Below are 14,911 nucleotides of genomic sequence, written 5' to 3'. Positions count from 1 at the left end.
GTTCTGCGAAACCGTGACGGCTCTTGACTTCATGAGGTCCAGCCACAAAGCCTGGAAGCTCCTCTGTCTTTTAGGCCGTCTGGCTCCAGCAGCTTACAAACCACCTCAAGTAAATGCCAATGCCATCACTGCAGTTAACTGTCAACTTCCGTGTGCCGATGGATAAAAACATAAGGTGGCAAGTTCACAAACAACTTTACTGCACATTTAAAGCAGGGCCAGTTGTCTTCATTCCTTTCCACCTTCTGCACAGCAGATGACATGGACAAGGGCCTCTCCAACACGAAGTCCAGGAATGCATCAGGAATGAACGGAATATTTCCAGAATTCCTGAAGAACCTTGGCCTGAAGGCAAGAATGTGTCTGGCAGACTTCTTCCGTAACAGCTGCTCTTCTGGTCGAATACTTATAGCCATTTTGAAGCCCGGAAAAGAGGCCACTGACCAAAAAAGTTACCAGCCCATCTCCCTCCTGAGCTGTTGCTATAAACTGTTGAGTGGCTCCCACTTCAAAGGTTATAGCCAGTAGTGGAGCATTTGGTTTCCAGAGAGAGCCAGATTTAGAAGCAGTCGCAGCTACTGTGACCGGGCGCTGGCCTTAACCAGTTACATAGAATCTGGCTACTAGCGAAAATTAAAAAAAGTGGCAGCATTTATTAACCTTCCTTCCACATATAATACTGTGTGGTGAAAAGGTCTCCTGCTGAAGTTTAGTTTTCCTGTGCCAATCAACCATCACGCTTATCACAGAGATGCTGAGTAACAGAAGATTTACTCTACACTTTGGTGACTGTACTAGTAAATTATGGAGATTGAACAACAGCCTCCCAGAGGGATCGGTTTTTGTGCTTGCACTGTTTAATATCTGTACCAGCAACTTTCCAGTAACATCATCCCATAAATTCATGTGTGCAGTTGATATTGCATTAGCAATGCAAGTGTCCTCTCTGAAGGCCATTGAAAAGGGGATGAACAATGACCTCTGGACACTTGAGACATATTTCAGAGCTTGGCAACTGAAACCCAACACTTGGAAAAACACTCGTCTTTGCCTTCCACTTGAACAACCATGAGGCCAGAGTGCCACTGAAAGTCGACTTTTGTGGTCTGCCTTTATCACATGACCACAATCCGTGGTCCCTTGGTGTTGCCTTCAGTTGGACGCCAAGCTGTCGCCAACACCAAAAGAAAATAAAGACAAGGATTGGCACCGTTCAGAAGCTCACTGGCACATCCTGGGGATGTGATGCGCACATACTTGGAACATCCTACAGGCCCCGGTGCCCCTTCCCAGCCATCTTTTATCTACAGGAGCTGTTTCACCTGCCTGTTAAAGGTACACCAGACCCTCACTAGAACGTGTGTCTATATAGCACGAATTCGCATATAATGCAGTCGCGGCCATGGATCCCAAATTTAATTAATTGCAATTCATTTTAATGTGGTCCCTGCTATAACGCGGTCCCTGTGTTCACGCAGTACCACGCATGGATCCCAAATCACGCGTTCTGGCGAGGATCCGGTGTAGTTTGTGTGATGCAAAAAGAGCACACTGTAGATACTCTCCTTACGGAGACTTGGTTTTCAGTTCCTCCCCAATCCACCACAGTAATTGCTTCGAGTAAGATGTATGTAGGAATAGATATCAGAGGGTCTGTTATAGTAACCACTGATGTTTTCAGTCTTTGCCTTGTTGCCGGTTGTGTGTTAATATGTACCCGGGCTATTTTAATTCACTGTCACTGTTTCCCTTAGTCTGTTCTCTTCGAGTCTCTTACAACTCTCAGATGGACGTGACTCTCCCTGTTCCCTACTTTCATACATATTTTTAAATCAACAAATTGCAAATCTATACAAACTTCCAACCCCAGAGTAGTTCTGCTTTTGCCCATTAAATTGTTTCAATTTCTAAATCTTTTTCCTAATAGAAAGTACCCAGTGTTGCACAAATCATCTCTGTGTATGTTGACTGGGTTACTTGCTTTTTCAGATGGTAGTTTTAAGACGACGGTCTGTGGTAGTGACCAGAGGCTGAGACCCCGCAGAGGCGCTGTAATAAGTTCAGATGTGCAGCTCCAAGACCTTCCTCCTGATGCAGAAGAAGGACCTCACGCAGTACGTTAGTCTTCACTCCTCCTTGTAAATGCGTATCTTGATAGTCCTAGACAAAGATGGTGGAGTCAGAGGATAAGTCACTGAAAAATGGAAGTCCCAAAAGCTGACATTGTCAGCTCCTTAGCAGAGTCCTACCTCGTGTTTAAATAAGTTGGTTCCATTAAGACTACAGTTCTTTAAGGTTGAACTAGTGCTTTGTAGTTTTACATTTGAAGTGCAAGAATCTACGTGTACTTACGTTGGCAACTTTTACATTTGTAGTGCTTGTCCATTCTGTACTGTATGTACTGTTTACATGTTGTTTTTAATGATTGTGCATCTATTTCTGCCTGGCATTTGACTAAAATATTTCCCATGTCCCTCCTCAGTGTGAGAGCCCTTGGGGAAGTTGCCTTTAATTAAGGCCATCTAGGTAATGCCACACAATGACGTATCAGGAGATGTGTGTCTTAATGGTCCCACTCCCTTTACTTTATTTTTTCTTCAAAGTAATGTACTTAGCACTAAAATGATTTGGGGTGTTTCATAGAATAGAACCTAATGTGACTCATTGCTTTAAATTGGATTCTTATCAGCATTAGTCATCCACTTCAAAATGAATTTTTAAAAAACAAGATAATTCTCTTTTGATACTTGAGAAATAAATTATTATTGGACTATTTCTAATGGTACTTTACTATTTACTTGTATTGAAGGAATATGGTCTTCTAGGTCTGCAAACACTTGCAATGCTTTAAATGGGTCTGACATTGCACAACTGAAATAGGGCTAATCAAATGTTCTCTATTGAAATGATGGTTGTAAAATTTCCATCTAAATATGCCTGTCACATTGTAAAGCTGAGAGTGACGACAAAGCAGCCTGTGTGCACTGACGCTGAGAAGAGCTCTGTGCTCTTATCTACAGTATGCTCTAGGACATCTGTTGCTTGTCTTTTTCCAGAGTGATGTAATGAGACTGGATTACAACAGCATTTTCCAGCCCCTCCTGGAATCTGAGGTACTAGAATATGTTATGTTTGTGCTTTAAGACCGTGAAAGGAGGAGTGACGTTTGGCTCCATAGTATACAAAAGAAAATATAGCATTTTAATGGCCATAGACTCAGAAACTTGTCAGCAACCTGGACCTTGCAGTTAGTTACTTGGATATAATAAATGCAGAGAGTAAAATCCAATTTGAAAGCGAAGATGAGTTTTAGGTATAGTGAGCTAACTACTTCCCATTCACTTTCATTCTCAGTCCACTAAGGTGAAACTGAATCTTTGAGAGATGGCTCGGGCACCTGCGTATGTGTCATAGCTCCATGCTGCTGTGTTGGAGGAAACCAGCATCAAGCCCTTAAACTAGGAAAGCCTAAAACAAGGATTGCTGACCAGAATCCCAGTGTGATGTTAGTGGGCACTGATACTCTAGCTGGACAACAGATTAGTACTGCCCAAATGAATGTTGCCACCATAACCTCCCCAGAATATAATGCCTTTCTCTTTCCTCAGCTTGTCCAACGGATACAGAGGTTGTCACAGTTGCTCCTCAGCCTTCAGGTAAAACGCTGCTCTCCAAGAGATTCATTTAAAGCAGTACTAATCAGTCTGCTGAAATGTAGGTAGTAATGGTCGTATTAATACAGCACTGGAAATGACAGAGTTCCTGCGTAGGCTGGGGAGGCTGCAGGATTTGTCTGAGACTTGGGTACCAGCGTAACCAATACTATCCCCAATATTTCAGAGGAAGCCTAGCCCCCTGTGCCTTTATAGAATGAAATCCTTCACTCCTTCTGATCTAACTAGCTCCCATCTTTCTATCTCTCTGAGCTCCAGTTGGTTTCCTTACTGCTGAGATACACTGTAATTCCCACGATGACTCTATAGAATACACACACCACGTCTATGTGGATGTGTATAGATAATCCCATCAGATACAGACTGATAATTAGGTTCAAAGGATGGATCATTTTGAATGATGCAAGTTAGTTTTTTTGGCTCAAGGTCACATTAGTACCAAGTTAATGGCAACCACAGGTTCCAAGTGGGAATTTAGCCCTCTTGTGCTGAGGGGAATGGGTTGGGTAACCTAATAGGTCTCTTTACCATCTGAGATTTATACACTGGTAGACAATGCAGTCTCTGACCTCACTTCTCCTGTATTTTTCAAGCCCATGTGTCTTATGACTGAGCTGTGTTGTTTTTTCCAGGCCGTGATATCACAGCAGGACAGTTACATTGAAATCCAGCGAGCCACCATCATAGATCGGGAGAAGCAGTATCGGCTGCAGTCCACGCGTGGGAACCTGCTGCTGGAGCAGGAGAAGCAGCGCAACTTTGAGAAGCAGAGAGAAGAACTGGCCAATGTGCAAAAGCTTCAGAACCAGCTGAAAGTGGAACAGCAGCGTTGGGAACGGGAGAGGGACCGGCAGCAGAGGGAATTGGAAAGCATAGAGGCACGGCTGCAGGAGCGAGAAGAGGAAACTCGGCAGCTGAAGGATCGCTTGAACCAGGAGAGGGTGGAGCTGGAGAGACAACGAGAGGCCTATCAGCATGATCTGGAGAGGCTACGGGAAGCACAGAGAGCAGTTGAGAAAGAGAGAGAGCGTGTGGAGCAGCTAAAGAAGCTGAAAAAACAGAACACGGTGTTGGGGGCGTTCTCCCCAGAAATGGGACAGGTAAGGACTGAGTTGTCTTGTAGCTGGATGCTCGATTTCTAACTGCCACCTTCACATAGACTTCTAAATGGAAGTCCCCCTTCTTTACAGTACTGCTACATCTTAACCATGTAACTTTCCCTGGGGACACAGCTGCCTCTTGCAGGGTTTGTCATTGCACCTTCCTCTGAAGAAGCAGGTACTGGCCACTCTAAGAGACAAGGCAGCTCCACTGGTTCAGCCCCTCTCCAGGGAGAGGAATCCAGCCACAACAGGCAGCGATGAAATGACAGGGCTGTAAAATAGGTGACCAAGCTCCCTTGCCATTTACAAGTGTTACAGGCCTGGATACCCCGGGCAGAGTTGCAGGTGATAGTAGCTCAGCCCAGACACTTCTTAGAGAGTTAAAACTCCATTTAGTTTTCAGTGCCTGTTTGAACCCAGAGCATGTCTGCCTGCTGGATGTCTGTGGGCATAGGTGAGATTCTTAGCCTGATTGTAACACAGGTGTGTGCTGTACTTCCCCATTCTTAGTGCAGGCCTCTGATCTCCTATCACTTGCCCTTTTTTTTTTTTTGGTTTGTTGTTTTTTTTTTTTTTACTTCCTGCCCTATTTGTACTTTGTTGTCAACCAGCCGTACCTTTTGAAGCCCTCTGCTAGGGATGATATTAAGCAAGGTCCGAAGCTGCCAAGATATTTTGTTTAGTTTTCCAAGATTTATGCAGACTGAGTTTTTCTTGCCCCTTCTTTTGTTCGGTAGCATGAGGGCCCGGTGTTGGCCACAGGAAGGTTTGTGTTATTTGTTTCCTCCCCTCCTCAGTCCTTGGGGGATGTGAGGTATCTGCTTCATGTAACACAATTCTTCTCTCATTTAGAGTCAAATGCTGAACCATTCCGTCAGTTTCAATGGAGAAGGGATAGAAGGGTCTGTGCCACACTTGAAGCCCTCTGGGAGGGCTAGTGTCTCGGGAGTGGATTATGTGGAGCGGCCAGAGCTGGTTCGCAGGGACAGTGCCATATTGGAGAATCGTCCGGTTCTTGCAATGAAGAATGAAGTGCCAATCCACCTGCTGAGTGCAACCAACCAGATACAGAAACAGGCTGCAGTTCAGCAGCAGATCCCCACCAAGCTTGCCACCTTCACAAAAGGAAGCAAAGAAAAGGGGAAGAGCAAAGCATCGCACAGGACAGACAGCTCCGGTGAGTGCACTGAGCACATCTCTGAGCTCTGCTGAAATCACAGATGTGCACAACACCATGTGCAGCAAATCTCTGGCCACTTCCATCCAGCCAAACCCCTCACAGGAATTCATAAGCCACAAAAAGCACGAAGACCCTGCTTGGGGTACAAATGTAGGTGAAAATTGAATGTCCTAAGTAACCCAGCGTGGAACTTAAGGCTGATTTTAATCGTATGTCTCCCTGACCCTGTCCTCAACTGCTGTAACACTGAATGTGGAAATCGGGGGAGGGGGTTGCAAATAGAGCATCCAACTCTGCTTTGGGGGCGCACACATTTAAACAAATCTGAATGAATCTCACCCCAAATCCTAGCTTGTTTTGTGACTGCTGAGCAGTATCTTATCCTCATGGTGGTGTGTGGAATATTCTGGGCCTCTCCTCCTCGCCATTGTTGGGTACCCCGGCATGGGAGAGAACTGGCTTTCCCCCACCTCCCTGCGGCCAATGGCTTATCCAGGAAGATGCCTCACTTGCAAAGGCCGTTCTGGAAATTCCAAAGGGGAAGATGTGCACTTCCTATTACAAAGCTGCTGGCTAGTACCTAGCCGTGTTCAACCCGGGAACCTGAAAGGCAGTAATCTGCCAACGTTTGTCACCCTGTGAACATGAATCTCTAGGCCAGAACAAGGGTGCTGAATGTACTGCAGGGCTAAAAAAAGCTAATTCTGTCAGAAATAGAAAGGATTACAAATGCAATCACAATGCTGTGGTGTAATTTCTGCTTCTAAGAGCTGGGTACTAAAATAGTGGCCTTTGACAATGACAGACAATGCAAAAACCACAGTTTACCAGCCACTTGAAAGCACTTTATTTCTAGCTGCATGGAGCAGCCTTTAGTTTTGAGTTTTATATAAATATCTTTTTAGTTCCATGCCAGATTGTCCCATCAAGTTTACACATCTGACAGGTCCATGTTTATGTAGCATGGCTAGTGTCAGGCTTCTCCTGGTGCATTGTGGGGGTTTCTTCCACCCGTGCTCTCCTATAGTACTGGTGTTCAGACTTAACTGTATTTTCATAAAATGAATTGGCTTATTTCCAGCTCATACCTGTAACCTCGTATCCCCTGAACCAAGTGGTGGCAACAGAGAAAACAAAGCTGTAGTGGTACAACTCCCAGCTTGATTTTTTTTAAATTGCTTTTACCAAGGTGGATAAAAATCAATTATTTAAAAAAAAAGGAAAAAAAAAAAGATTTTTTTATTTAAATCAGATGTTTTGGATAAAATGCTTGAGGAAAAAACCTATCTAAAAATACATTATAGCTCAGAGACATCTCATGGAATAGGGATTAGAAATTCTGATTCCATAGTATGAGACAATATATTTATGTCAAGTTTAAGATAAGTTTTTTGTAAATGAGTTCCAATAGTTCATGGATTAGGGACCCAATCTTATGGGGTTCCAGGGGCTTCTGTATCGATTATTTAGGTTAATCTTTCTATCTGCCCAATGGGACTCAGTGCTCAGTCTAGAAGACACCATCAGAGATGCGTAGTTTTGCAGTTCTCAAACTGTGGATTGGTGTCTCCAGAGGTAACATGCTTGTTAACAGCAAAAATAAATAGAGGTGAGAAATAACAGCTCTCAGCCCTATGGTCCTTCTGCAGATTTGTGTACACAGTCAGTCCCTTACCTCTCTCTAAAAGTGCAAAGTTTCGAAAAGTTCAATGAATAGAAATTGTTGGGGGCGGAGTAGATCTGGACAGGGAGAAGAAGTCTGGGGATAAATGTGAGAAGGGAGGGACAGGCAGTAGAAACAAAAGTGCAACTGTTTGAGCAGCATATTCCAAAAGTCTTGAGGTCTTTCTGACTGTAGCCTTCGTTGATTTGAGATCTACCACACCATTCTCTCACTAGAAGGGAAAACCTATAATGGCAGTAGGCCGTAAAAGAGACTGAGTTTGGGAATATTTTAATGACGTTCCTCTACTTGTGAAGAATATGTATTAACGCTATAACAACCAACAAGAATACACTTTTATGGTAGAAATCCATGATTAAATCGAGTCTTCCTGACTAGTGATTTAAATCGATTTGATTTAGGGTTAGGGCTAACCCTACGTTAAACCTAGGGTTAACCTAACCCTAACCCTTAAATCAAATCCATCCTGGCTTTTACATAGTGTTGTGTACAGTGGAAATGTACGTAGTAATTTTTCGTCAGGTTATGAGCAAGGTGTGAAACCTAAACCTATTGGGTTCCATTCTCATCAACACTAATGGGATGTGCTCTTGGATGTAGATCTGAGAATAAAATGTAGCAAGACTTTCTGCACTGGGGGCACATAGTTCAGAACTTTGTGTCTAATGTAGCTTGTAGGATGCTAGGTAAGAGATGGGCACTGGGATGTGAAGGCCTTTGGGACTGGAGTGATTCAATTCCCATTGATTGCTTTTACTTTTGGAATAAAAATATTGGCAAACTAGCCCATCAGAGCTACTGTGTTTCCTCACTGCTGCAGCTGCATTGCAGGTGAGGAGCTACGGGTAGATTTGTGGTGACCTTTCTAGTCAGGAGAGTGGTAAGAGCCATTTGGGTTCTGCCTGTCTGTGCTAAAGGGGTTTCTTGACAATACCAGACCATCGTAAAAGTAGATTAAAATCTTCAATGGTCCTTGGGGGGCCACTTGGGAGTTGGATGTCTGTGTGTAACTAAATAGAAGCTGCAGGGTGGGGAAGAGGGAGGGGGAATGCTCATGGTCTGAGCAGTTGAAGAGATAAATTAAGTTTATTAGTGCCAGCCCCTTTGGGTGTGTGAGGAGTGGGTAGTGGGTAAAGGTGTCTGAGCCCAGGCTTGAGACAGTGGAGCTGGCAAAATGCTACCAAGATGAAGTATTGATGTTTAAAGCAACTTTTCTTTTCAGCATCTGTTGACCTGAAACAACTGCTTACACCTAAGCTTGTTGGGAAAGATGACGGTGCACTGAAGAACAGACGGTCAGCGAGCCCGGTCCTCCCAAACAGCCAAAGCATTGCGTTCCAGCCAGGTAAGTCTTGCCAGCAAATAGTGAGCGGCCTCTCTGTGCTGAGACATCCTTGTGTACTATGGTGAGTCTTTCCTCTCCCTCTTTCTCCCCTAGAGATTTACAGCCCAGCTGACAGCCAGCCCGAAACAGTCAATCCATTCAAGCCCAACAGTGTTCACGTCCACACCTTGGTGGCCTCTCTGCCAGCCCTGAGAAATGCTGAAGACGATACCTGCAAGGAAGATGTCATTTTTTTCTAAGTGTTTCCTGTTTAAGAAGGTCCTTGTGCCATGCTGTTTCAAAGAATGGAAGCTTGGCATTGTGGATGTCCTTCCATCACTGATCCAGTGCAGCAGGATTTCAGTGTTGCTTGGTTGGCTTCTCTACCGACAGCTCAAAATGAGTTCACCATAGTAATACACTTTTCCAAGCATGGGAAAGTATTGACTTTTATATGGCTTAGATGTATAAATTTAAAGCCTGTTAAAATGTTGCCATCTACTGTAATTTGCTCTCTTTGGTAAATTTGCAGTAGCTTTTGGTAGATCTTTTATCTTGTAAAGCAAGTCAGTTTTAGTTGATGTTGGGCCTCTCAGATTTTTTATGTAGAAGTTTTAACAATAGGCCCTAAATGGCTGAGAAGTTTAATTCTGTCTTTACAGAGCAGTGATCAGTGTAATAGATCATTCATTTTGTTTTAATAACTAGCCAGACAGCAAGCCAGTCTTCTCTCAACCAGCGTGACGGAGAGCTATCCACTTGCATGAAAGGAATAGCATCCTGTACCTTTTTGTGAGTTCAGTGGAAGATGGGCTCACTGCACCTGCACAGTGTAAGAGAGGCTGTAAACCTCTTAACATTCAAAAAATCCGAGAGCCAAAAAACTCCCCCTAGTTGTGGTAGCAAAGGGTTGGACATGTATAAATTCTCTAACGTGGTAATGAATATTTGTGCTAGGAGAGCACATTCCGTGGCCATCACTTGCACTGGGTCTGACGTCCATCTTAGGGAAAGGCTCCTTAAAGACACATCAAGTAGAGAACCATCTCCATGTCTGTGAGTGTGTATAAATTCCCAAAGCAAAAACCATGTGTTGGTTCAAAATTAACTTTGAGACTGGGGTTTTATTCCTGCTGAAGATGCTGACCATAAAGAGCTGGTTCAGCATGCAGTTGGTTACTGTCCTGTCTAACCTCTTGTCTACTGGATCGTTGTCTGTCTGTCACCTCAGTGGACATCACGCTGAGGCCTGGAATGTAACAAAGCTGCTGTTACTGCAGAGAATGCAGGAAGGAAGCGAATAAGGAATATTTAGAATAATTTACTATTAACTAAATCATCTTACAGCTGCTTTGACATCTCCTCTTATTGGATGGGTCGAGTTTAGTGAATCTTGGGATGGTGACAAAGTTAACACCATACTACTCAAATGGTAGTGTGCATTTCGGGAAATCGTTCAGCATATTACAGGACTCCAGTGTGTGGCTCAGTTCTTGAATATGCACTACATCTAATGAACATGTAACCTAGTACGTGGAAGTGTCTGGTCAAATATACTGCGTATAATGATATGCACCAAAAGAGATTGTTCAGAGGGGACGATGCCATAGGAAGGGAAACAGGTCTTTCTCGACCTTAGCAAGTTTGGGGAAATGCTTCCCAAAATACGATTGGTGTAGGTGGGGCGCACAAAATCCGGGCTAAAATCATTTCAGCACAAGTTAGGGCAATTTCCCAACCAAAAGCATTTGGATATGCTGCTTTATTCTGGCCTGAGAGGAACGTGAGCTGTTTCTGTTTTAAAAAAACAGTTCCCTCTGAACGGGCAGAGCACATGTGACCTGCAAATAAAATACTCTATGGCAGTAACTTCAATTCAGCCCAAGTATTGCTGACTGTTCAATGATGAAAGCCCAGGAGGTCTTATGAAGTGTCAGAAGTATTTGCTGCAGAATACAGTCTTTGTTTCAAAGTGGCTAAATGGTATAAGCAGGATTATTGCTCCAAACAAGCTCAGCTGTAATTGGGAAACTCAAACACACTGGAAATCTGTGATCAGTGAGGGAGAAACAAACATTTGGAAGCCAAGTGGCACTGTGCCGCTGTGCTGGACAAGTGCCATCTCCTGTGATGCTGCCTTTGACATTGCTGGCTTAATTCTCCTCTCTGGTGCAAATCAGGAGCAATGCCATTAAAGTCAGTGGAGTTACACTGGTGTAAGTGAGAAGCGAATTGGGCCCTCAAGTCGTTTGGTTTATCTCCAGAGAAGTGCCCTCTAGACGCTCCTATTGAATTTTTTTTGTTTTGAGACAAGTTGTTTCTAAATCAGGTCTCTTTGGCTATGGTGTTGAAGTGCTGCTTGCTGATCTGCAGCCTTGCAGAGCTTGTGCAGTTTGTTATGGAGCCAAGGTGCAAAGAGCTGTAAGGTCACATCAAGAGACCGCCTGATGCTGGCATCGCGATATTGCGTTACTGTGCCCCAGTGTGTCCCGTTATTAGTGGTCAGGACATGGGACCATGATGAGTTTGCGGCTCTGTCTTCATTTGACACCCTCTTAGCTGCTGGGCTGGAATTATTTCTCTCTAACTTAGAGTAAGATGAGTTCTTATCTAACCTGTGGACTCCGGAGACCTGCACGAGGGCCCACCGAGCCCACCCAGTGAGGGTTGATTTCTGTATTTGATCTGTTGATGCCGCAGTTCCAGTCCTGTGTAAAAGAGAGAGAGAGACATTTCCTTATGTGAATGTACATCAAAGCAGGAGTGCAGGGCTGCTCTATTCTCTCCATTCCAAGCTGAAACTCTCTTCGGCCATTCCTTTAGAACCCCTGGGGTCAGGAGCTTTAGCACAGAGCTACGCTTACGTCTGTGGTCCCAGTCCAGGGGGTGGGGTGCGGGGGTGTTAAACCAGTTTTCCAAAACAGTGATGTCATTTGATTTGTGTCATTCTAACATTGTGGAAGATGAATAGTGTATGGATCTACAAGGCTTGTTTAGTGGCTACCATCCTCACCCCTCCCTGCAATAAATGCTCTCAAATGTAGAAGAGTGACACCTGAAACTGCTAGGTCTGTAATGAGATCTCATCAGAAATATAACCCGAGTTTTAAACATCTGCTTTATCAGTGTTGTTCCCAGGAAGTGATTGTAGCTACGAGTGAGCAGACATGGTGCCTCTTGGGCGGCATCCCTAGGGCTCCTTCCCAGATGAGGCCTTCAGTCCACAACTAAGGAGCTACTTTAAGAGTCAGCATCTGCTGCTAGCATTTGTGGAGGGTGCATGCATCTGGTGTGGTGACTGGACCCATTTGATTCTTGGTCTCTTGAGTCAAACTCAGGTTTGTTTGAGTTTTTTTTTAAGTGCCAAGCTATGCATTGATGTGATTTTTCTGTAGGGTGACTGGCCAGAAGAGACGTGACAGTGAATTAGCAAATGATGTGCTATCTTAATGATAGTGTGTGCAAAATCTGTAACTGTCCAATGCTCCAGATCAAAATATGACATTTACCTACCAAAATGCAAAATAAATCATTTGTGTGGAGCTGAGGGAAAAAGGTGATTAAAAAAAATCACCTATTCATTTGTGCTAAGTCAGAGGCCTTGAAATTTCAATAAATTCCTCCAATTTCACTAGATACATTTTGTCATTAAAAAAGATAGCTCATATAGGGTATTTTGCCCAGCACTAGTTTTTAAACACATTTTTTTTCCTGCAGCAGACTAGATTCTAAGATGCTCTTCAAGTCTGGGGTAATTGACATATTCCTAATGATCTTTAGTGAAGAACTTACTTGTTTTAAGTGGTGGGGGGGGAGCTCACTACCAAATGTTTGCTTTTAAATATTGTTGACACAAATCAGAAGCTCCATGCTGCCCTTCGCTCTTTGGTCCTTTACTGCCCTGAGGTACGGTGGGAGTTTCAGCATGACCTTTGAACTACTTGGGTGTTCTTTGCTTTGTGTCACAGCCTTACCATTACGGATCACGTGTGGGGTTCATATTGTGGCTCTGAAATGTTAAGGTTGCTTGTAGTGTTTGATCTTCAGTTTTAAAATCCAATCTGAAGGCTGCTTCCTTTTTCCTGTCAGTTCAAACTGCTGTCACTCATGTTTCATGCCTTTAGATTCCAATATCTTCATCACATTTGCGCTCACTCAGACGTTCTGTCTTAAGTGCTTTATTAGCGTCTGACTTTCTTAGCTGTGATTGTAGGTGCATTAGGTCCAGCAAGTTGACTTTTGAAATCCGTGTCCCTGCGTGCGGGGAAGAGTTGCTGATTTCTGGAGATGCCTGTTCGCTGCATACTTGTTACCAGTGTGCCGGACAAGCAGGGGTAGCTCCAAGAAATGGTGGCAATTCTGCCTTTCTAAATTGTCCTCCGTTGTTAGTCCTGTAGCCAGATGCAGGTAACTTTGAGTCCATTCATGGCACCTGTTAAAGCAAATGGCAAAATAACCTAGAATCAAAGTAGCATATTAGTCTGGAATAGGGTTTAAAATAATTTAAAAAAAAAATCCTTATACTTGATCCTGCAGAATCTAATTAACCTGAGATTCTGCTAATGCTAGTGAGTGACGTACCAGTTTGTTGCATAGATTCCTCTCCACAAGAGAATGCAGGAGTATTTTTTCGTCTTCCCAGTTCTCAGTATTTTTTTAAATCTCCCTTTGCAGTAGATTTTACCTCTGCTGTGGCTGCAACCCTGCTCACTGAGAAACCAGGAGAACAGCCTGTCCCCCGCCTTCAAGGACAGTCCAGAACCTTTGAAATCGTTAGCTGCCCTCTATCCGTTGTGTGTGCATGTTACTTGTCGAATTCCATTTGTGCCATGTTTCCAATCAGTGTTTTATATTTTTGTACTGAAAAAAATTGGAGCACTTTAGGAAGGTTTATTTTAAATTCCTCTTCTGTTTGTCCCAAGGTTAATGCTCATGAAAGTAAATCCTGTTGTATCTCGCTCAGTGAGCTGTGAACTGTCTTAATGCTGTTTAGTCTTAGGTCTGGTTTAAAGGCATCCTGCGCTGCAGTGATTCATGAATAATCATGATTTATGGTTACACGGGATTTAAATTGACTATTTTGTTAGGGGAATGTCTCTGTTGTTTTCCTTTTGTTAGGATGTAAACATTGTAAATAGTTCCACTGTCAATAACTCAGTAATTCAACTGCTTTGTAGTCCTTAATTTTATTTGTAAAGTCAATGGTTAAATGTTAATATTCTCTTGAATTGTGCACTTCTTGGTTAATTGTAAACGTGATCTTAGCACACCAAACAATTTATTTTTTCAATGATTGCAATGTTTCTCCACTGAAGGGTTTCAGAGTGGCAACAGAGCTGAAACCAACTTCCAGCAATAAAAATACCCTCAAAAACTAGCTGCTTTAAGGCACTTTCATTTCAATTTAAGATTAAATGCTGTCCTAAAACAGATCTGAGAAGCAGTCATTTCTCATGTGCATCTGGTTTTCTACCCTACAGACAAAATTCGTAGTGTGTTAGAGTAACACCACATCGGCGGCCTAGAAGAAGGGGGAGGCATATGGTGAGTCAAGGCAAGTGCAAGGGTCTTGACAAGTGTAGAGATCTCTCAGGGCTGAAGCCTCCGCGAAGGTCTGGTCCCAGAATGGCAGAAAGACAGCATAGTGGTGGGAGTGGGACAGTAGGAAATTACCTTACATTGGCAGACAGCAAGCTGGGGCCAATCTGGTTTGAGATGCTGCTGGTGCCGCTTCAGTCAGTCCATCTGCAATGTATCGAACTCTTTCTGTGCCAGCCTGCTGGCTGCTGCTAGGTATTGCCAGCAGGGGACTCATTTGACTAGTTGTACTCGGCCCCTGCTGCAAGTCTGACAAAGTGCATTCAGGGGGGAGCTCCTCACAACACTCAGTATGGACAGACTCCAAAGGAAGTCTCAGTCAGCCTGCCTTGGCCTTAGGTAACGCAG

At 43.7% G+C, this 14,911-nt stretch overlaps 1 protein-coding gene across 1 annotated transcript in view; it reads left to right on the top strand.

Moving 5' to 3' along the window:
• ARHGEF18 (Rho/Rac guanine nucleotide exchange factor 18) overlaps window positions 1-14,342 on the top strand; it is a 32,031-nt gene extending 17,689 nt beyond the window's left edge. Inside the window, exons 13-19 of the mRNA XM_050934487.1 lie at window positions 1,990-2,114; window positions 3,057-3,113; window positions 3,609-3,656; window positions 4,307-4,774; window positions 5,630-5,954; window positions 8,864-8,986; window positions 9,080-14,342. Coding sequence (XP_050790444.1) covers window positions 1,990-2,114; window positions 3,057-3,113; window positions 3,609-3,656; window positions 4,307-4,774; window positions 5,630-5,954; window positions 8,864-8,986; window positions 9,080-9,225 — 1,292 coding nt within the window. The 3' untranslated portion in view covers window positions 9,226-14,342. The remainder of the gene's footprint in view (window positions 1-1,989; window positions 2,115-3,056; window positions 3,114-3,608; window positions 3,657-4,306; window positions 4,775-5,629; window positions 5,955-8,863; window positions 8,987-9,079) is intronic.
• Window positions 14,343-14,911: the final 569 nt, after the last annotated feature.

Source organism: Gopherus flavomarginatus, chromosome 24 (genome assembly GCF_025201925.1).
Source record: "Gopherus flavomarginatus isolate rGopFla2 chromosome 24, rGopFla2.mat.asm, whole genome shotgun sequence".
In the NCBI taxonomy this organism is placed as follows: domain Eukaryota; kingdom Metazoa; phylum Chordata; order Testudines; family Testudinidae; genus Gopherus; species Gopherus flavomarginatus.
Note: the sequence above shows the minus strand (reverse complement) of the source record. Positions and strands in the feature narration are given on the sequence as shown.